Raw genomic sequence first — 22,608 nt, 5'->3', positions numbered from 1 at the left:
AAATGTGTGTGAGTTGGAGAATTTCTTGTTTAAATTTGAACATCAATTCTACTGAGTTGTATACTTCTAATTTTAAAAAAATTCTCAGGTTTCTGGAAAAACTTGGCTCAATTGGTAACAAAGACTTTTAACAGTAGAAAATATAGTTTGAAAAATACATTTGAATTGAGGGGAGAGGAAAAGTAGGAGAAAAATGAGGGAGAGGGCAACAAGTTTGACAAGAAATGCACTTATTACCTAACTTACATGACTGTAAGCCCTCTGTACATCACCTTGACAATAAAGAAAGAAAAATACATTGAAGAGACATTATATTAAACCGTCTCTGACTAATAGGACCTGACAAGAAAAAAAGAATGAAAGCCCTAAGTACACGGGAAAAACACACACACATACAGATTTCTTCAAGAGTCCACAGGCTTTATTTGGTCCACACATATGGAAAGAATAGTGAGAAATATCTAATACAATTTAACCGGTCAGAAATGACTCCCTTCATAACAATGTCTTTCATTTCTCCTATATTTCACTTACACTGTCTCAATCGATTCTTACATTAGTCTGGAGCAGAGCAGAGAAGGCATACATTTCTTCCTCTCCTCTCTCTATATGAGGAAATAAATCTTACAGTTAATGAAGGTTATAAATGCCAGAAATACCCAGAAAGTGTTATAACCCAATTACCCGTCAGTGGGATAAACACAAAGTAACCCATACATCCAAAAGAATGTGATTAGTCAGCACGTTACAACATAAATGAACTCCAAAATAAGTGAGGTGAAAGAAGGTAGGCCCAAGACCACAAATGATGTGGTTCTAGTTGTCTACAATATTCACACAAATCTAATATATACATAGTGAACACTGATTCATGGTTTCCTGGATCTGGGTGTTAGGAACAGTTAGGTTTTAAAGAGGTGGCCGCGTAATAACAACACCACACACGTGGTATTCAGGTAAGGGGTAGGTTTATTCATCCTTCTGGCTGGCACTTGACACAGCTGGGAAATGCCAGGGAAAGGCCTGGGAAAGAGAGCGTCTGGCCCTGAGCTAGGCCTTATCTAGGGAAGGGGTGGGAAAGGTGTGGCCACATCTCAAATCTGGATGTGACCTCAGCAGGTGCAGATGTGACCTCTTCTAGCCTTGCCAGCTGCCTAGGTCACACAGGTACTGGATGGAGACTGTTGTGAGGAGGGTGGGGTGTGCTCACCTTCCAGGAGCGAACATTACAGGTGTTAGGAACAGAGTTAACTTGAAATGGACATACGGGATGTTTGGGGATTAACAGAAATATTGTAAAATTGTTTTTGTTGGTTGTGTGTGTGTGTGTGTGTGTGTGTACGTGTTATATGGTGGCACAACTTAGTAAGTTTACACTTATGATGGATGAATTTTATAGTTCATGCATTGCAACTCAAAGTTCACTTAAAAAGAATCAGAGTTACACAAGGGTCTCTGACTAGCTGGGGCCACGTTTACCACCCCCACAGAAGTGTCTCCGCTGAACAATGGAATCTTCTGGCTCCCAGAGGCAGTGCTGTGTTCTTGAGCTGGCAGTTCCTGGTTTATCAGTTCTGCTCTGCTGATAAGACCACTAAAAGCAGAAGGTGACTGCCTTCAGGGGCAGCTCCGAACAGCTGCCTTTACCGTGTTCACTGGTCCTCAAAACTAACTTCTGCAGCTTGCTCTGATAGCCGACTGAGGACATTTTCACGTTGGAGGTAACAGGACTTTTTCCAAGGTTTTGTTTTGTTTTTTTAACCTAAAAGACAAATGCAACAATGCTTGATAAGAAATGTACTTGTTATCTTGCCCATATAATTGTAACTCCTCTGTATGGTATTCTCACAAAAAAATAAAAAACGAACTTGCACTTTCACAAACAAAGACAAATGCACAACATCATGTAGATTGAAGATGTTAAAGTGGAGGCTTCCTGTCCTCTGAAGGGCATGAATCAGCAAAGGCTCTTGTTACTAGCAGGGTGTGGCTTTTGTAACACCCTTGAAAACCAGTTCCAGAAAGAACAAGGAGAAATGTGGGACTGTAGGAATCAAAACTGGGAAAAACACAGAGTTCTCTATTCAGCTAGGAGCTGAATAGGTAGTACCTTTGATTTTCATTATAAAATTGAAAATGAAAACTCAGTATCCCAAGCTTCCAAGGCTAATATTGTATAGTAGTACAGTACAGTAGTCAGGGCTAGTAGTTTTCAAGGAGCCCCACCACAAGGCACACTGAGTCCACACACTGCTGTACTCTGACACTGACTTTACCTTACCCATTGTATGCACAGCATCCGTTTACCTCTTCTGCCTGTTCAGATACCATTTCCATCAAGGCTTGAAGATTTTTTTTTTTAGTGCACAGTGACCATGAACACAAGGGAAGAAATCCATGTTTTAGAAGTCTACTCTCTACTTCCTCTGTCATACCTTCTAACACCCCCATGACCAAATCTGTCCAAAATGGACTGGAAAGGCAGAAGTTGCTTCCATCGTTCTCACTTGAGACGGACAATCTGGTTCCCAGGAGACAACTCCTCCAGCTCCAGATTACAGCTTTCGCATGACAGGTGATCATCTTCATTTGGGAGGTGGTCTGTCTTGTCAGGCACTCTGCTCCTGCGGGGTAGTTTCAGTCCCTTGTCATAAAGATGTTATCAATCAATCTTTCCTGGAACTCACCATGATTGCAAAATGACTGTGGAGAGAACAAACTTAGAGAAAAGAAATATGAAATGGAGGTGGAAATCCCAGGGTTTTTTTCTCCCACTTTTTTATTCCTGAAAGCAAAAAGAGTGCCTATTACCAAAAAAAGAAATACTTGTTGCAAATATACTATCAATAGATGGATAATGGATCATTTAAATAGTTTTTGGAGGTTTGAGGATTTATTGAGCTTGCTTGTAAGAATTTCCTATCCCTACGGTCCAAATTACAAGGATTTAAATTGCAATAACTTCTCTCAGAGATATTGGGATTTCATTCTCCATTTTTTAATTTCCTTTGCATTTCCCCATAGCTTATGGCTAATGGCTACTTCTCACCAATACTCAGACCTACTACTCGGAAAGTTGCTTTTGTCCACTTCAAGTAAGATTTCCTTTATTAAAACTTTAGATGATATCTGTCGAATCTGTTTCATGTATCAGATGTGGAATTCTTTCCTCAAGGTCTGTATATACGAAAAAATTTGATTGATTAAATTCTGTTATTGGGTATCCCCCCTCCAAATCTTCCTTTTACTCTTTTAAATTGTTATAGCATTCATTCTTACATTAAACCAGAATCATTTAAACACAGAACATTGATCGACGATGCCCGTGACTGTAAACCACTCTATCCCAGATCTCTCGCTTTCATCCCATCTGTCTTCCAATTGGATGTATTTTGAAAGAGCAAATTAGTTAACACCAGCGTAAAAAGTAGCTTGGAGTCCTGATAACGCAACTATTATCTGTCACTTACTAGCTGAATCTGCTTGAAGAGACTTCTTCATCTCTCCAAACACATTTTCACTCATTTTATATTCATATGGGTTCATTTCACATTGCAAAATGTAGTGGAATAGTGTATGCCTCCAGATGCTGCCTCATACATGGAATTAATATAAACAATGATTAAGTAGAGGTAATATTATACTACCCAGCACACACTCACTACCTAAAAGAAAACATTTTGTAAATCCTGAATCGTAAACAGTTGTGAGAGGCTGTTATATATAGTTCTAATAATTTTAAATTTGACTCATACTGTCTGCCACAGCTTGGCTGAGCTAGAAGATTGACCTGGCTGCCTCTTCTGAGAGTGAGGACTTGAACAGGGAATTGCCAGTTCTCTTCTGATCTGTTTGGTGGTTGTCTCTCCAGAGCCTGACCTTTCCCTGACATTCTCCCCTGGGAGCCTCTCTCCAGTTATCTGAGAAGCTCCCAGCAAACTGAGCAAAGTCGGAAGCTTCACTTCCTTACGAGCCACCACATTAGCTCAGCAGCCTTGTAACAAATTATCTGTTAAAAAAATGGTTGAAGAATCCAGTTCCTTCTATATAAGAGAGAAATGTGCTAAGTCTGTTTCAGAAAGCAAACTCTTATTAGAGGTAGAGAGATTAGGAAAGAAAGAGGAAAAAAGAAAAAAAAGTTAGGGATGGTTTGCAAACTGTAGATCCTCCACATTCGTGAGAAGGGAGAAATTTCTAATTTCTACATTTCCTTAGAAGCTAGCTGAGGACTGCTTAAATAAGAAAAGCATACTGAAAATGAACAAAATTCTTTAAGCTCCCTGAAGCCAGCTGGGTTGATTCATTCATTTGGGGACTACACTCAGATGTAACTGACCATAATGTATGGGTTCTAATAATTTTGAATGAGTTTTTAATAAGTTATAATTACATTATAGTAATTTCTGGACAGATGCAAATATTAATTTCAATGTACAGAGTTTCAGAGAGAGGACAAAGGAAACCATATTACAATTAGATAAGCTTGCTCTACAGATGTAGAGTCTTGGGTGTGGTCTCATTGGTAGAGTGCTTACCTAGTATACAGGTCTTGGGTTTCATTGTGAGAACCACAAAAATACCCACAAGGTATCAGACAATGAAACCAGGATCATTTAAGAGAGTTGTTTGTCATGATTTCTGTTGTTTTAAATTCAACTTCATTTTCATAATTTTTTACTTGCAATTTTGTATTGTTATTCCTAAAGAAGTCCCAGTAGTATATAATCTTTGACCTTCCTAGCACCAAGATCTGCCTTCCCAACAATTCCTCTACTTTGTTTTGTTTGTTTGGAAACTACATCCAGAACACCTAATAATTACGCTAGGTCTGGAGAGAGTAAAAGAAGCAAAGGTTTTCCAGACAAAGGGAGGGGTGAGTTTGAGAGGTACACAAAGTGTGGCACGTTCAGCCCTGTGTCATTCAGATTCAGCCAAGTATGGCCTATGAACTGGAGATATGAGCAGAAAGAGCCATAACACAGCTAAAAAGGTTCTGTAGGGATATAGTAGTCATTTAAGAGTTTTAAGGCAGAGCAGGACCTGGTGAGATTTGTGGTTTTAGATCCTCTAGCCATATGGCAAAAGAAGGGAAAGAAGGAATCAACAATGTATGTGGGAGACTTTTAGCCCATTGTTGCCAAAAGCCAAAAAAAAAAAAATGAAGACAGTAACTTAGAATCAACCTGAAACCAGGAGTCTAAACCAGAAATGAAGTTGGAATTAAAGAGTTAGGACAGAGGACCCAAGGTCTTAGGGTTGGTGTGGGAAAAGGAGGCACAGGAGACAGACGGCTTTCAGCAACTGGTCGACGAGGACACTATGTTCAGAATCTGGAAGGCTGAGAGCGGGGTGGCGAAAACAAATCACGATGCTGATTTGAGACAACTTGGGACACCAAGATAGAAGTGTCTGGATAGTTTTTATAAAGCGTTCTAAAGCTGGAAGATACAAATTTGATCTGAATAAAACAATACACCATTCATAATGCAAGGTACAACAGCAATTTATTTGAATCAGGGCCAGTTTCTGAATCCTCTCTACTCTGACTCCTAGGTCCACCAAACTTGAGTTTTTGTTTCCTTACACTCCTTCCTATGTGTTTATTCAGAGGCAAGCAGTTCTCTCTGGCTGAAAAGCTCTTTCTGATCCTGATCCTCCTCTCACTCTACCCAGGTCTGGAGCCTGGAGCCTGGCCAGGGTGGCTCTTTGCTGTTATTGTCAGCTGTCTGCTCTCTCCCATGAGTATGAACTCTTTGAGGGCAGAGACTAGATCAATTTCTGTTCATAATCCTAGCTTCCAGCACAAACCTATCTCATTACAAGTAGTTGGTAAATGTGTGCTGATCCAAACAAACACATAACATTTTCAAGACAAAATCAAAGGGGAAAAAATTGAAGAGAAGTCTCAATTTTCTCCCAAAAGGGAATGGCCAATATACTGAAATTGGATGTATCTAAGTGGGTCTAGGACTCAAGAACTACAAAAATGTTTTCTTCTCCTATGTAACTACTTTATTAAAATACTAAGTGCTAATCTTCAAAACACCAGTAATATTGTCTTGTACTGAACATGCATAAAAACATAATATGACCAAGTAGAAATACAAAAATAAAAAAGATGCTGATTTTTGAAACACATATGGATTTTTTTTCCTTTGATGTAAAGAAGGTTCCAAGGAAATCTAAATTATTCATCATACTTAAGCCAAAAGCAGGGTCAGAATTCAGCAAAATTTTAGACAATTGATTTAAGTTTGTCCATAATGCTTATAGGCAGATCTCATGAACTGGAGTTGTGCATGAGTTGTATTATTGTCATAAATACAGTGCTGTGTAATAAATACACGAGGAGATGTACATGGCCAACAATTCTTAAGTCAACGTCCTTGAGAGGAAGAGTTCATTCGATGAAGCTCCCATGTGGGAAATATCTCCCTTGCAACCACTTTCAGAGCCATGCATAGGACACCTAAGATTTGGCAGTGGAAATGCACATGAGATTATATTTATTTGATAGTTCTGCTGAAAAAAATAAAAAGTATATGGGCTGAATTTTCTATAAGTTTCAACATGATAGAACTTTGTACAGACCTGAGCCATGCACTAATGGAATACACTTTGGGGATAGACTATTTTCACTGATGGTGGTGAAGCAGACATACATTGGTAGGAAGGATAGAGGGATCCTATACTTCAAATGTTCTTTAAAATCTGAGAGGCTGTGACTGTAAGGTTATCTGAGTCATTGGAGACACATTAAATACTCATGATTACCTGTGTGCATCATGTCTTTTCTTCTCCAGATATGGGTTCAAATGTTTCCTTATTTCAGAACTCTTCAACATGAAATTCACCCCCACAGTCTTCATATTTCCCTCTTCCCTGCTCTTTGTTTTTTTCCATAAAACACCTTTGTGATATGTTCTGTATTTATGTTTTGTATGATTTTCCCAACTAGAATGTAGTCTCTCTGGAAGGGAAAGGACTTTGTTGTTTTTGCTGGCTGCTCTAACAACAGCAATGAAGTTAGAATCTGACATATAATGTGTGTTTACTAAGTTGTAAAATGAAAATTAGTCTCCTATATATTGAAAATAATTAGATACAGAGGAAGTGAAAACAATTTCATTATTTTTACATAATTATACAACACTAAAGACTACATTAGTGGTCAGTATATCATATGTGCTTAAGAATTACTGAGAGAATTGATTTGTGCAATATATTTTATTTATTTTTTTTGGGGGGGGTCCAGTCGTGGGGCCTGAACTCTGGGCCTGGGCGCAGTCCCTCAGCTCTTCAGCTCAAGTCTAGTGCTCTACCACTTGAGCCACAGCGCCACTTCCAGCTTTTTTCTTTTTGCTTATGTGGTGCTGAGGAATCAAACCCAGGGCCTCATGCATGCAAGGCAAGGGCTCTACCACTGAGCCACCTTCCCAGCCCCTCAATATACTTTATATATAGTATAATTTATGTATATATTCTTGGGTGTTTTGAAAAATCAATTTTTACATACATGTAATCACATTTTATGTAAAATGTAATCATAAAACTGAATAACTCATTTCATTCACCCTGTTTAACTACCATCACTTGACGTCTCTAACAAAAGTCAAAGTTGTTTTCAAAAAAATAAAAAGGACATATTTCCATTCTGGCTAAACAATTACATGCTTCAGAGTATCTAAAAACAATTATGTTAATTTGATCATTACTAAAAGTGTACATAAATTGGTGTATTACTTCAAACTTCACAACTATAAACAAATGTCTTATACGTTCCAAAAGTTAAATTAATTTTAAAACGTGAACTCAAAGGATCTAATTTTATCTTTATCTCTAAAGCCTCAGAGTTATTTGTGAAGGCAGAATACAATAAATAAGTTAACATCAAAGTATCTAGACAAAAATGTTCTTGGAAAAACCAAAGCTAGAGAACTTATGTTTCCTAACTTCAAAACATACCATACTGATCAAGCTACAAAGCTACAGTGATCAAGAATAGATGGTACTAGAATGCAGACACATAGATTAATAGAGCAGAAATTACTGCCCAGAATGCATCCTATGCTTGTGGTTAATTACTTTTCTATAAAGATGCCAGAGTAATTCAATAGAAGAGAATGTAATCTCTTTGCTAAGCAGTGCTGAGATGATGGAATATCTGCATGCACAAAGATAAATCTAAACTCTTCACATACACAAAAATTAAGTCTAAATGGGTGATATGCCTAAACACAAAAACCTCGAGACTTTAAACTTATGAGTAAATTTCTTAAAATATAAGAATACATTTCTTCTTAGCCATGGGCTAAGAGAAGATTTCTTAATTTTAACACAAAACACAAGCAGTAGAATAAAAAATGCTAAGTTGGACATCTTCAAATTTGAAAATATTTGCTGAGCGCTTGGTTCTCATGCATGGAGTCCTAGCTACTCAGGATACTGAAATTGGGAGGATTACTGTTCAAAGCCAGCTAGGCAAAAATTTAGTGAGATTTCATCTTACCTAAAATTTGGACACAGTAATATATTCTTGCAATCTCAGTTGTAGTAAGAAGCATTATAGGAAGATCACTGTCTAAGCCAGCTTGAGCAAAAGTAAGCCTTATCTCAAAAAATAACCAGATCAAAAAGAGTTAGAGGCATGGTTCAAGTAGTACAGCACCTGCCTAACAAGCACAAAGCTTTGAGTTCAAACCCCAGTACCAACAAAAAGAAAAAAAACATAAAATATTTGTTTTTCAAAAGACATATCTAACAAGTGTCAGTGATATAAAAATAGCTCACAATATAATAAAAAGATATATCAATTTAGAAATAAGCATAAAATCTGAATAAAATTTTATCAAAGAAAATAGAACTAATGAACACAGGAAATGATGTTCACTAGTCACTGAGGAAATAAAAATCAAACTCTTACTTCTCACTCACTAACATCTGTAATCAAAAAGATAAACATGTCCCATGGGATGCAGAGAAAATGGAACTCTTTTCTACCACTAGTGGGAAGGTATCAGTGCTGCAAGAAGTGTGGAAAACAGTTTTACAATTTCTTAAAAAAGTGAATTTACCATCTTATTGCCCAGTATTTGTACTACTATATATTTATCCAAGAGAAATGAAAACACATGGACATTCAAAGACTGGAACATAAATTCATACCAACATCTTCCCTAACAAAAACTAGAATCAATCTAAATATTTGATTGTGAATGTATAAATGAAATATTGTACATTGTTGATATATATATATATATATATATGTAATGGTGGCTGTTTCTATGCACAGCTTTAATAGATATTTATGTGTCTGTATATTAAAATAACTTTATGATGAAGTCCTATAAGCCATAAACTATAAAGTCCTGTATATATTTTAACATTTACAAGAAAATATATGTATGCACAACTACAAATTTGTATCTCTGCAGTTTTCAGCCCATATATAAGTTGATGTTCAAAGTGTAGCTGGTAGTTAGCTCCGTGCTCCGCAAGCTGCTTAACTTTTCACTGTCTCTAATAAGGCAATATGGCAAGAAAATATTCCTCATAGGAAGGGATGCCCTGGCTCAAGAAGAAATGTACTCATTACCTAACTTACATAACTGTAATCAACCACTCTGCACATCGCTTCTACAATGGCAATAAAATGTATTTTAAAGCAATAAAAAACTATGCCTCATACAATTATGGGATTAAATAATAATATATAAATTTCTAGGCACTAGTGTCTCATGCCTGTAATCCAGGTTACTCAGGAGGTTGAGATTTGAGGATTGCAGTTCAAAGCCAGTTTGGGCAGGAAAGTCCATCAGACTCTTACCTCCAAGTAAGCACACACATATACATTTTAAAAAGGCCAGAAGTGGAGCTGTGACTCATGTGGTAGAACAATAGCCTTGAGCAAAAAAGCTCAGGGACAGTGCCCAGGCCCTGAGTTCAAGCCTCAAGGCTTGAACTGATTTCTGTATATTTAGCACTAACCTGGCATAGTAGTAGTGGTCCGAATAAATCTTACCCAGTATTATTTATCTCTTTTACTAACACTCATGGGAAGAGAAGGAAGCCATCTGGTACGGTGGAGAAAGTAACTTCTGCTCTTCCACTCCCTGCCGTTATCTTTTTCATTCTCAGAACCTCAAATGCCCACGCTGTAAATGAGATCCATGATATTCATCTCACAGGACTTCTAATTAGGAAAATTGCATGAAGTGTTTTGTAAACTGCAAACGGTAATAACTTTATAAAGTGGGATATTATTACAACCTGTCTCCTTCTGTACCACCCACAGAATGTTTATAGAAGAACCAGAATAACCACCCATCCTCATCTGAGATAACCCTTAAGGGATTAAGACATTTTCATAGCATGGTGGCAATGGCTAGTCATTTTCAAAGTAACTTTAACTCCCTTGTTGTTTGAAGGCAAAGTGAGAGAAGCCGTGTTACTCCCTATCTGAAACACGCTGCCTGTCCTCAGAGCTATCAGGCTCAGCTAAATATGGCCCTGGCCACTATGTGAATAATCCCCACTGGGTCTGAGACCTCCATCCACCACCGATGTGACATTCTTTGTGTTCAAATATCTAGCTGACGTCTGATGCTTAAAACAGCCCATGCTTTCACCCTGTCCACATTGTCACAGCCCTGTATCATCACTCTTAAAAGGCTCCTGCAGCCACTCCCAGCACCAGTTGTTGACCAGCCTGCCCATTTGCCTCCTTGCCTGCCCTGACCTGTCTTGAATGCCTGGTCCTTCCAGCGCCTTGGGGGTCTGACAAACCGGGGACCATGTCTACGTTTGGCTATAGAAGAGGACTGAGTAAATATGAGTCCATCGATGAGGATGAACTCCTGGCTTCCCTTACACCTGAGGAGCTGAAGGAGCTAGAGAGGGAACTGGAAGACATTGAACCTGACCGAAACCTTCCTGTGGGGCTAAGGCAGAAGAGCCTTACAGAGAAAACCCCCACGGGGAACTTCAGCAGAGAGGCGCTGATGGCCTATTGGGAAAAAGAATCCCAAAAGCTCTTGGAGAAGGAGAGGCTGGGGGAGTGTGGAAAGGTAGGCTCTCTGGACTTTTACTTGGCTGCCCCACGGCAAATCTCTGCTTTATCTAACCTCTCAGTTCTCATCACTTCAATTTTCTTAACAATCCTTTTGTACCAGTTACTGAAACATTGCTCAGGCTGAAATATATAGTCCTGTAACTCCTGTGACCAATAGTAAATGAATCATAATAGCAAAGATTCTCAGCAGAGCTTTTTGATTGACGGAACAAGGAAACCTCAAGAGTAAAAATAGTTCACAGTCAGGGCATGGCTTTAATTGTTTTGCCAAATACCAAGGCCTTATTATCTGTACTTGTAAGTTGGTATTGTAGCATGTCTGCTTTCAGATACAATTTTTCCCCACTTAGGTATTTTTATTTTTGTTTCTTTTCTTGCAATAGTGGCTGGCCATAGGAAAATCATTGTATGTTTCCAATGGTCTGTGCTGCAGGTCTCATCCATGGAACTGGGGGCCTTATTTCTAGTCCTACTCAGTCCTTACATCGTTAGACCTCAGAGAGTGACTTCAGGGTATCCTTTCCATCTGTGCACTGAAGGATTTCAATGCAGTGTTTTGGTGAAATAAGAACATTTTGAAATGTACTAGACCTTCCCAAGAAAATGCACACACCCTTTTGCATAGCATTTCAAAATAATGAAACCCTGCTGAAACTAAAAATACTTGTGCAGATCATCTTGAAGAGACTTTCTACTTTATAATAATGGTTCTGAGACCGTCATGAGAAGTCATGTATCAGTTAGGTCATGTCTGTTAAGCTGTGCGTACTGCTCAGGACAGTTACTTCAAAGTTACTATTAAGTTACTGATGGAAAGACATGTCAAAGACTACTCATCATTGCAATAAAATATTTATTTAAGAAAGGTTTTTGAATTTGTAGAAGAACAGAAATCAGGAGGAGCATTTTTAAACTCCTGTGCTCCACTGCAATCTTTTAAAGTGGAAATGGCTTAAAGCCAGCAGTAAGCTTGCCACAGAACTAATCTGGGAGCTGCTGCATGATCTTGATGATAAGTGTGTGGGCTGCTTTTGCAGCGAGATATGTGTGAGCTTTGTCCATGTCAATCATCGTAGGAAGGGACACTGGGACTGGGCCAGAGTCTGCCTAGGTCACTGTGGCTATCTGTATTGAGTAGCTAGAAGGGGGAGTAACAGGGACACACACACACACACACACACACACACACACACACACACACGCACACACGCACACGCACACACAGAAGATTTGGACTGGTCAATTTCCCCACAACTATAATTTTTAAAGTTGTTTCTTTGAAGTGTGTGAAAATCTAATGAAACTTAATACCATATTTCATTTCATTTCAAACATAATGACATTTTCATTAAAGAATCGCTTTCACAAAAAAAGAATTCAACTGCCTCCAAATACCCAACATGTTCACACAGTCCACCCTGGCAGTAACCAGCAAAGGCATTTTAATGGCAGAATGTCAGGAGGGCGGCGAGAACCAAAGGACAAAGCCTGCTGTCAGCTGTTGATGAAGCCACTCCGATGCTGCCAAAGGTTTTGCTGCTCTTTGCCAATGGCTTATCGGCCCAATTAGAGAGGCTGTCTTGCTGATGAACTTTGATTCCTTTCTCGGCTGGTTAATTTTTCTCCCACTACGCTGTCAGGGCTGGCCAGTTGTCTGTAGTCACAAGGAGTGCTAGCAGAAGGTTGCAGACCAAGGGTGTAAATCCATTCCCACCACAGGAAAACTCTCAAAGCGGCTGAGGGGGGGAAGGGCAGCAGGACAGCTTGGTAAATGAAGGGCAGAGTTGAAAGGAGAATGAAGAGGATCAGAGGACCTGAAGAAACTCTGCAAAGGGTTATGGAAATCCTGGCCAGCACCTGTTGAATCGCAGCCCACCTGGGTTTGCACAAATGTATGGCCGTGTCGAACTCCGGAGGAAGTTTTATGTGCAGTGGTCCAGCTGTCCTTGATTGGGTAGCTGCTGGATCTCAGGCACAGGTGGTTGATGGCTTCCACGCTATCTCATTTCCTTCTTACTTCCCTGGACTAGGGAAATGTATTTGAGGATAACAGTCCAACTGAACTTCAAACTCAGCTCTGTTAGCATAATGAATGTTTCTCAAAACTGAGGGTCTGGGTCCAGTTCCAGGAGTAAGCAGCGTCGCCTGGGAATTCCTGAGAACTGCACATTCGAGGGCTCCTTGGCAGCTGCTGAACAAGAAATGGCAGAGAAGGGGCTCAAGCACATGGGGTCTACAAGTCCTCCAGGTGCTCAGGACACATGTATAAATTTTGACAGTCAAAATTCGCTCAATTCTAGTGCAGTTGCTTTGAGATTAAGAAAGGTTGAATGCTTTGTCTAAAGACAACCAGTTCTTTATAGGGAGAAACAAAACCAGTACTGAAAGCTAAGTCCCTGCCCTGCTTGTTCACGTAAGGATGCCAGAGAGGTGATCGGGAGAAATAGTTGGCCACTGTCTCCTCACAATCTTACTTATTCTTTAAGTATAGTAATGGTCATCACCTCTCTACTTATCTCTTTCCCTATGCCCACCTTTCCTCCTCTGTTCTCCAAAGGATCAAGTTTAGCTCCAAAGTATTAGCATACAGAGAGCTACATAACCCCAGGGTAGGAATAATCTAGACAGGAGCTAAGGTTTGTCTTTTACTCCCTCTTGATGCCCTTCTAATATCCTGTATCCACTGATGGTCTTTCCAGATGTTCACCACCTGAGGTGACTAACCTCAGATTGCTCAAGAATGTCGAAGAATCCTGCATCCTGGGAAAATGCTCAGGCTCCAGACACTAAATCATCTTACCCTACCCAACCTTATCAGTACTTTCTCCTAGGAATTGTTCTAACTCTTAACCAAAGTCATCTCGGATCCATTCAGAAAGCAAATATTTATCCAGAGCCTAGGATATATTAGGGGGACAAGCTATGGGAGTGCACTGCAGGGATAATTTTAGAGGGTGTCAAAGAAAGCTTTCTGGAAGAGAATCATTTAGATATTTTTTTTACATGACAACTCACACTGCCAGGGAACAGTCTCAGATATTATCTTCCCAGGTGCATTTCTTCCCAGGGAGAAATGGTTCAAAGACTTGAGTCACCAGTGCCCTACTTCCTTTGATGTCTTACAATGTCCATAAGGAGGCTGAGATTTGAAGCCAGCCTGGTCATGACAGTCCATAAAACACTATCTCTAATTAATCACTAAAAAAAAAACAAACAAACAGAAGTGGAATTGTGGCTTAGATAGTAGAGGACCAGTGTTGAGTGAAAAATAAGAGACAATGCCCAGACCCTGAGTTCAATGCTAAAAGAGAGTGGGGGTGGGGAGGGGGAGGAGAGAATAAGTGATGGGAGAGTAAGAGATGGAGGGAACAAGGGAGGAGGGAAGGAATAAAGGAACCAAAAACAAAGTAGATTAAATATATTAACTATAATGGTGGCCATAAAAGGTAATTATACCTGGGATTTTTGAGAAAGGTCCTTGTATTCAAGTACTAAAACAGTTCAACACACACACAAACACATGTACACAGCTAGCTGATATGAACTGAAATTATAAGGACAGATACAAAGGTATTTTAGGTGGTGGTGAGGAGAACTCCATAATTATTCTTCTAACTATCCATTTACTCCACTGCTGGACATAAAAGACTTCCTCTTACTCTTCATTTATGTTAAGAAGCTTGACTAGAACCAGATTCATTTTTGTCTTTGGATTAAGATTTATACACACACACACACACACACACACACACACACACACACACACACACACGTTCCTGAAGATGTGGGAAAATTAAGATGGAACAAGTCATCCTAGGAGTAGCTGACCTCTTCCCAGGCCATCATTTGGTGCCTGCCACTCCAAACCACTGCTATTTTATGATAGCAACTGGACAAACAAACCTAGAGTCCAATGCAGAGCTTTCCAAAGCTTGATCCATATACCTCAGACGGCAGCAGCAGTCCTTGGAGTAAAAAAAGTTTTCCAATGTAGAGAGAAGAATTAGGGCTCTGGAAACAAGCAGAGAGAAGGTTTCAACAAACAAAAAAACAATGGATTAATGAGAAAGCATGAAGAAACTGGGCTCTGGCTGCATATTCTAAGCTTTTTTTTTTTAACCATGAAAAGTAACAAGAAAAAGAGAAAGAAGGGACTTCTTAGGCTTCTTTTTAGAGTTTTATAAGTAGTAAAAAATAAAGACAGGATAAAATTATATGTATCTGAAAATTTTTCATCATTGATACACGCTACATAATTTAAAACCACCAGGTTGGGCAATGACTTGCTTTTTCTTCTCTGCTGATCCTCATTGCTCGTTTAAATCAAATGATGGCTAAAGTCATTATCTTTCCTATCTGGCCTTTGACAGGCCATTTCATTTAGCCCTGAGCCCGCTGTAGGTTTTCAGTTGATTTGCTCAATGTTGCTCAATGTTGTTCGAGGTTGAGCTAGATTTTGACTCCTTGCTGTCCTAAGCAATAGCTTTTGGTGCTATGGGTTCCCTGCATTTCTGTGCTGCACTCTACCATACAACTAGATAAATGCTAGAGCAGAAAATCATGTCCTTGCTTCTGACACCACTGAGACAAATGGAACCGAGAGCACCTGGCTTCTGTCTGTAATACTGGCAGCAAATTTGGGTGAGACATTTTGTTTTGGCTTGTTTTTTGAAGTGTAGTCTCACTAGTCCATGTTGACCTGGATTCGTGATCTTCCTTTTCCAACTCTTGAATGCTGGCATTACAAGTGTGTGCCATCAGGGGAAGAATTTTTGAACGTCAATAAAAGGAACTCATGATTATACTATAGATATCTGCTGCCATTTGTTAGGGGTGGAAGAATAGGAGAGGATGAAGGCTGATTCTAGACAGGAGATTTGCATTTGAGAAGGTGCCAAGAAGGGCAATCTGATGTTGAAAAATTCATCCACGTTTTTTTTCCAAAGCCCAAGTTTTGACTTTCTTAATCGAACTGGAAACCAGGTCCTTTTAAAAAAAAAAATCCCAATCAATACTGGATGAACAGTGGATGCTAAGCAGAAAGCACATGGTTGTAGAAAAAGATGCTGATGTCTAAACTCTGAAATGTTCACCTTGGTCACTTGAAACAAAGGACGGTTCGCCTTTTGTCCATGGCATAGGCTTGCGTTATACTTGCCTTGCATTCACGATTCAGTTAATGAATGCAATGCACGGCCTGGTGATGGCTGTCTCCCTCCTCCGCAGGTGGCAGAAGAAGACAAGGAGGAGAGCGAGGAGGAGCTGATCTTCACGGAGAGCAACAGTGAGGTTTCGGAGGAGGTGTACACAGAGGAGGAGGAGGAGGAGGGACAGGAGGAGTCGGAGGAGGAGGACGAGGACAGTGAGGAAGAGTCCACAATCGAAACTGCAAAGGGTGTCAACGGAACGGTGGACTCCAGCCGGGTCAAGCCCCAGACCTTTAGGAGCCAAATGGAAACCATCCACTTAACCAACGGGAGCCGCGCAGGGTCCCCCGCGCCCCCCGCGCCCCCCGCGCCCCCGCACCCCTGCGGCAATCCCACGGTGATCGAAGACACGCTGGAGAAGATTCGGAACAACGACCCCGACACCGTGGAGGTCAACCTGAACAACATAGAGAACATCACGTCGCAGACCCTGGCCCGCTTCGCCGAAGCCCTGAAGGGCAACACGGTGGTGAAGACGTTCAGCCTGGCCAACACGCACGCGGACGACAGCGCGGCGCTGGCCCTGGCCGACCTGCTCCAGGTCAACCAGCACATCACCAGCCTCAACGTGGAGTCCAACTTCATCACCGGCAAGGGCGTCCTGGCGCTCATGCGCGCGCTGCGGCGCAACGCGGTGCTCACCGAGCTGCGCTTCCACAACCAGAGGCACCTGATGGGCAGCCAGGTGGAGATGGAGATCGCCAAGCTGCTGAAGGAGAACACCACGCTGCTCAGGCTCGGCTACCATTTTGAGCTGCCCGGACCCCGAATGAGCATGACGAGCATCCTCACCAGAAACATGGATAAACAGAGGCAGAGGCGGATGCAGGAGCAAAAGCAGCAAGAGGGGAACGATGGCGGATCCAGTCTTAGGACCCACGTCTGGCAGAGAGGAACCCCTGGCTCTTCTCCCTACGCGTCTCCCAGGCACTCTCCCTGGTCCTCCCCCAAACTCCCCAAGAAAGTCCAGACCGGGGGGCGCAGCCGGCCCCCCTCCCCCGTGGCCCCGCCCCCGCCCCCGCCCCCACCCCACAGGCTGCCCCCTCCCCCGCCACCCCCCCCACCGCCTCCACCCTCGGAGAAAAAGCTCATCACCAGAAACATCGCCGAAGTCATCAAGCAGCAGGAGAGCGCCCAGCGGGCACTGCAGAACGGACAGAAAAAGAAAAAAGGCAAAAAGGCCAAGAAACAGCCCAACAGCATCCTAAAGGAAATAAAGAATTCTCTGAGGTCGGTGCAAGAGAAGAAAACGGAAGAAAGTTCTCGACCTTCGACGCCACAGAGATCGGCTCATGAGAACCTCATGGAAGCGATTCGGGGGAGCAGCCTGAGCCAGCTGCGAAGGGTGAGTCCCCCCAGAGCAGACCCCCAGGCCCAGTTCAAGGCCCGATTCAGCTCTCCAAGCGCTTACTCACATGGCTATTCTTATCTTTTGGTATGCTTTTGGTCCTGTGGCGTGGCTTACACTCTGTTCCTGAGCTTTTGTGCTCAAGAATAATAGTGGTGTGCCCCTTGAGCCACAGCTCCACTTCCGGCTTTTTTGAGGGGGTGGGGGAGTTAATTGGAGACAAGAGTCTCACAAACTTTCCTTCTTCCCCGACCCCCCCCCCCCCCCCCGCTGGCTTCAAACAGCAGTCCTCAGATCTCAGCCTTCTTGAGTAGCTAGGATTACAGGCGCAAAGCTATGGGTACCTGGCTATATTTTGAATATTTTAACATGAAAGAGTGAGTATAGACAGTGTAAAAGATGAGAAGCAGGCACAGGAGAGTTGAGAACATTTCCTTCTGAGAGGTATATCTGGGCTAACTTCATATAATTTCCCAAATACAGAAACCAGGGAGTAATAATCCACGTTTCAGAAGGTTGATTAATCCCTTGTCAAAAACAATGTCACACAAAATGGCAAGTGATTCACTGGCAAATTTATAATTTGAAATGTGAATATCATGCAGCAATAATCCATACTTGAGTTCTTCCCAGAGAATACTAATACCGCTAGGGACAGAGCCTGCAAATACTCTTTTCTATTTTATCATTAGTTTTGCTTCACTGAAAGAAAACTTCTGTTTTTGTAGGTGGAAGTTCCAGAAGCTCTGCGGTAAGGAAAAAAAAAAGTTTCTTAGAAGAGGACACTGATGTGTTTGTTCAGCGGTGTTCAAAGAAATGTATTGTGAGATGTTTCGCAAATACCTTCTGTAATTTGAAATGCTCCCTGACTTTAAAGATAGCCTCACCCCAGAATTCCAAAGAGAATTTTAAGAAACGATGAGCAGTTTTCTTCTGTAAATATGAAAATAAACCTTCTTTTTTATGTTATGAGATTTGTATGGGCAGGAAGAAATTAAAGGTGCTCTTCCTGTTTCTGGCTGTCTTGGAGATTTTGAGTTGTAATAAGTTAAAGAAATGTGCTGTTATTTTTGTAATCACAATAAATTTGAATTGCGGTTTTCCTTTCCTTTTTTTTTAAGAAAAAGAGAAACTAATATTTTTCTGTGAGGTGTGTACATAACATTACTGAATATTAAAAATATGACATTCTCACTCCAAAAGGGCTTGAGTCCATAACATTTGCCTTTCTTTGTTTTTTCGTGTCCAAGAAAATCTGACCAGTTCTCTTTCTAAAAGACTGGAAATCAAGAACTTCCCAAAAAAAAAGGCTCTTTTAGCAGTGAGACAAAAGGTTTGGAAAAGACCCCAGTGTGAACATTACCCTGGATTCATGGACAATAATGTTACATGACAGCAGCAATTCCTGTCAGATAACTCCACACATTTATTATTATTCATATCAACTATTGTGGGGAATAAAAGTGTAAATTTAGGAAGTTTCTTGGTTAGGAAGAAGGTCTAGGAGAATGCCCAGAAGGTAAACCTCAAATTCAGAGCTCTATATTGTGGCTGGTGCTTTCATATCTCCTTTGATTTTCCTCAGACAAACCTTAGTCTACTGAGTCTACCCCTCTCCCCTGCTCAAACCTCATTAATGCCAACAACCAACCACAACATACACCTGAGGGCACGGACTTGTATAATTTCTGTCTCCAGCTATCATTCCATCCCTCCTTCCGTAATTCAGGAGACATCAGACTTCAAATAAGAGAAAGATGTACCAGCAAATTTCACCCCACTCTGATTTGCGCAAGTTGTAAATCCCTTCTAAAGTTCTTTGTATTAACTATGATTAACCATGTGTTCTTTGTGTCCTACAGATTAGAACAGGGACCTTAGCAAACTCTCTGGGCCACACATTCAATAATTGTCTGCTTCATTGGCAGAACTTTGTATCATTTCCAGTGAGCATGTTCCAGAAGAAAGATCTCCATGGTTGTCTCCGATGGTTCTTGGGTCTGCTTCCATTAGTTTGCTGGTACTGCCCATCCATTCTCTTGCTCAGTCGGAACAACTATTATAACTACCATATCATGAGGATTCCAGGGGTGGGGAGCTAAGTGCCTGCCCCTGACTTCAGATGAGTGATATTTGATGAACTGAGTTACATTAGGTACACTTTACAACAATAAAGCATGCTATCCTCCCAAGGGCAGAAAGGCTCACCAACATGTGAAATGAGGTATCTCTGACTTCAAAGCCAGGCCTCCTCTGTCAATGCCTTGTACGGTCTCCATCAGACTCAAATGTTCCACAGGAAGACTCCATTCTCAGAAACACAATGCAGGCTGCTGCTTCCTTCGCGAATGACTTCACTATTTTTACCTCTTCCCATTGGAGTTGACAATCAAGCTCATCCTTGTCACTCCAACAAATAAAAACCGAAGTGGTAGTTTTTAAAAAGGTGTGTGTGTGTGTGTGTGTGTGTGTGTGTGTGTGTGTGTGTGTGTGTGTGAATTTAGAGCAGAGAGCTAAAACAGACCTTCTTTCTCCTCAGCTTTGTGTATGTGTACCAAAGGAGAAGAGTGGGAAGTAAACAGTTTCTAACTCCATTCTGTTGAGGTAGAAGAGCAAATGTTTGCCAAGAAACCATATCAACAATAAAGATCCAGACAAAGGGTGTGTGGTCCTCCTGAATGAGTAAGGAGGAGCAGAGTACTTGAGCTGCCAGGAGCTGGTTTGGGCTGGGGAGACTGGCCAGACCTAAGTAAGTGACTAAAAGACTTGTTTCTCACTTATATTATAAAAATTCTGCTTTGCTTAAGCATTTTGTACTTTAAGAAACTGCAAAATTCACTTAGTGGGCTCTTGCTAAAATTTAAATGAAGTTATGGATGTGCACATGTGATCCACTGAACAGAATATTATAATGCCTAAAGTGAGACAGATATTATATGGTCAGATACTGATTAAGTGAATTTTTCATTAAGGAAAGGCACATCTACAGTATGTTATTTCAGAATTCAGTACTGTAAACACTCAAGGAATTACAATCATCGCTATGCAAACCAGAACAGGGATCCTAGTACACTATGCCTATAAACTCACACACTACTATGAACACTAATTAGTTCATCTCCTATAAAGAGCTTTCAACTCATTGAGAGAAAACCTATCCAAGCCTAGATGAAATGTGTTAGGCTATGATTTATAGGCGTACATCAATCTCTGGAAATATATCTCATCTTGATATGGAGCCAGCATGGTGCCTTACCGGGTTCAGAGGCCCTGCTTGTCACAGGTATTTAATAACCCAGGGTCAGCAAGATCTTGATTTAACACTTACCTTGAGCTATGGCTACCAGTGAGGAAAGGAGAGGGGATGCAATATCTTTGTCGAGAGGCTCTCTCCTGGGTGGGGCAAACCTATGCTCTTGAAAAGCTCCTCAAACGACTTCCTTTTCCAACCAAGTTAAAACTATCCCGTTACCCTGTGAGCCTCTTAAGGTAGACTTTTTCTTTCCATTTATCGCCATGTAGCATGATATAGAAGACTTGATCTAAGACTTAGAAACCTCAGAAATCTGGCACAGGTTTGGTGTAGTTAACTTCCACAGCTACTTTTTTTTTTTTGGTTGTGGGGCCTGAACTCTGGGCCTGGGCGCTGTCCCTCAGCTCTTCAGCTCAAGGCGAGCACTCTACCACTTGAGACAAAGCACCACTTCTGGCTTTTTCTGCTTATGTGGTGCTGAGGAATCGAACCCAGGGGCTCATGCATGCAAGGCAAGCACTCTACCACTGAGCCACCTCCCCAGCCCTCCACAGCTACTTTCTGAGTTCCTGTTGTGTTCCAGGTACTCTTCCAGACACTAGAGATACACTGAGTGAAAAAGGAGATCAAACCTAGTCCTCCAGAAGCAATACCACAATGGAAGGAAGAGGTTGACACCATTCCTTATGTACTTGTCATAAAAAAGCACTCTGTTCCAGTTTGGGAGGCCAAGTTGACTTAAAAAATGTCTTCTTCCTCACACAGTGGGGAAGAAACCAACCCTCCCAGACTCACAAAGACCCTTAGTTTCCAAGCTGTTCAAGAATAAGCATTGGGTAGCTTTTGCTGCTGAGCCACATTTTACCATAGACCCTAACTAAAGCAAGAATAGAGTAAAAGAAAGGTTCTCAAGGAGATTGACACTTAATTTGGGCATTTAAATATTTGAGATTTGTCAGGTACCAATGGCTCACGCCTGTAATCCTAGCTACTCAGGAGGCTGATATCTGAGGATCATGGTTCAAAGCCAACCACAGCAGAAATGCCTGTGTTTATCTCCAATAAACCGCTCAGAAAGAGCTGGAAGTGGCATTGTAGTTCAAATGGTAGAGGGCTAGCCTTGAGCACAAATTGGCTCAGAGATAGCACCCAGGTCCAGGACCAGGAAAAGAAAAAAAAAAGAATGGAGACTTACAACTAAGGACATAGTACAATCGCTTATGAGGAAGCCATCCTCACAATTTCTCCATGCAGAACTATGAAAACCTTATAGTGTACATCTTTTTTTCAAAATTATAAGTGCATACTTGAACACATGTATAGCTATTTTTATACAGAACTGGAAGGCAGCTTATACATCACCCTGCAACACACAAAATTTAAGCAACTTCAATAGTTGTTGGTCACTTAGGTTATTTTATTATTCCTTGGGTGGTGAGTATTTCATCTGTTCCACCTCATCCATTGTTTTTTTTAGCTTGCCTAAAAGCCCATATAGAAATAATTGGCTAGAAAAGACTCACAGTTACAAAAAAACCCTGTCTGCTAGATAAACTAAATGCTGTGGGCATCATTGTGGCACATCAAAACTAGCAGTTAGGTTTCAAATCATCAATTTACAAAGTTTTTCATAGTGAAATCATTATATGCCTAACTACACCATATTTTTAAAAAAGGATGGTAGAAGTCTCTATATCTGAATGAAAGAGGTGGCTTGAGCTGAGTCAAA

The 22,608-nt window shown here is 41.0% G+C and overlaps 1 protein-coding gene across 1 annotated transcript; it reads left to right on the top strand.

The window, feature by feature from the left end:
* Positions 1-10,793: 10,793 nt before the first annotated feature.
* Lmod2 (leiomodin 2 (cardiac)) lies at positions 10,794-18,381 on the top strand. The gene is made up of 3 exons (XM_013019980.1): positions 10,794-11,070; positions 16,305-17,623; positions 18,355-18,381. Exons 1-3 carry the CDS (start codon positions 10,794-10,796, stop codon positions 18,379-18,381), a joined length of 1,623 nt encoding a protein of 540 aa, XP_012875434.1.
* The last annotated feature ends 4,227 nt before the right edge of the window (positions 18,382-22,608 follow it).

The sequence above is a fragment of the Dipodomys ordii genome, unplaced genomic scaffold (genome assembly GCF_000151885.1).
Source record: "Dipodomys ordii isolate 6190 unplaced genomic scaffold, Dord_2.0 Scaffold48, whole genome shotgun sequence".
Taxonomy (NCBI): domain Eukaryota; kingdom Metazoa; phylum Chordata; class Mammalia; order Rodentia; family Heteromyidae; genus Dipodomys; species Dipodomys ordii.
This window is presented reverse-complemented; position numbering and strand designations above follow the sequence as displayed.

Excerpts from the sequence above, each read along its gene's own strand:
- Lmod2 (XM_013019980.1), top strand. The coding sequence starts at position 10,794 with ATGTCTACGTTTGGCTATAGAAGAGGACTGAGTAAATATGAGTCCATC. Across the intron at positions 11,071-16,304 it reads GGGGGAGTGTGGAAAGGTAG|AAGAAGACAAGGAGGAGAGC; the intron begins GCTCTCTGGACT and ends CGCAGGTGGCAG. Across the intron at positions 17,624-18,354 it reads GCCTGAGCCAGCTGCGAAGG|GTGGAAGTTCCAGAAGCTCT; the intron begins GTGAGTCCCCCC and ends CTGTTTTTGTAG.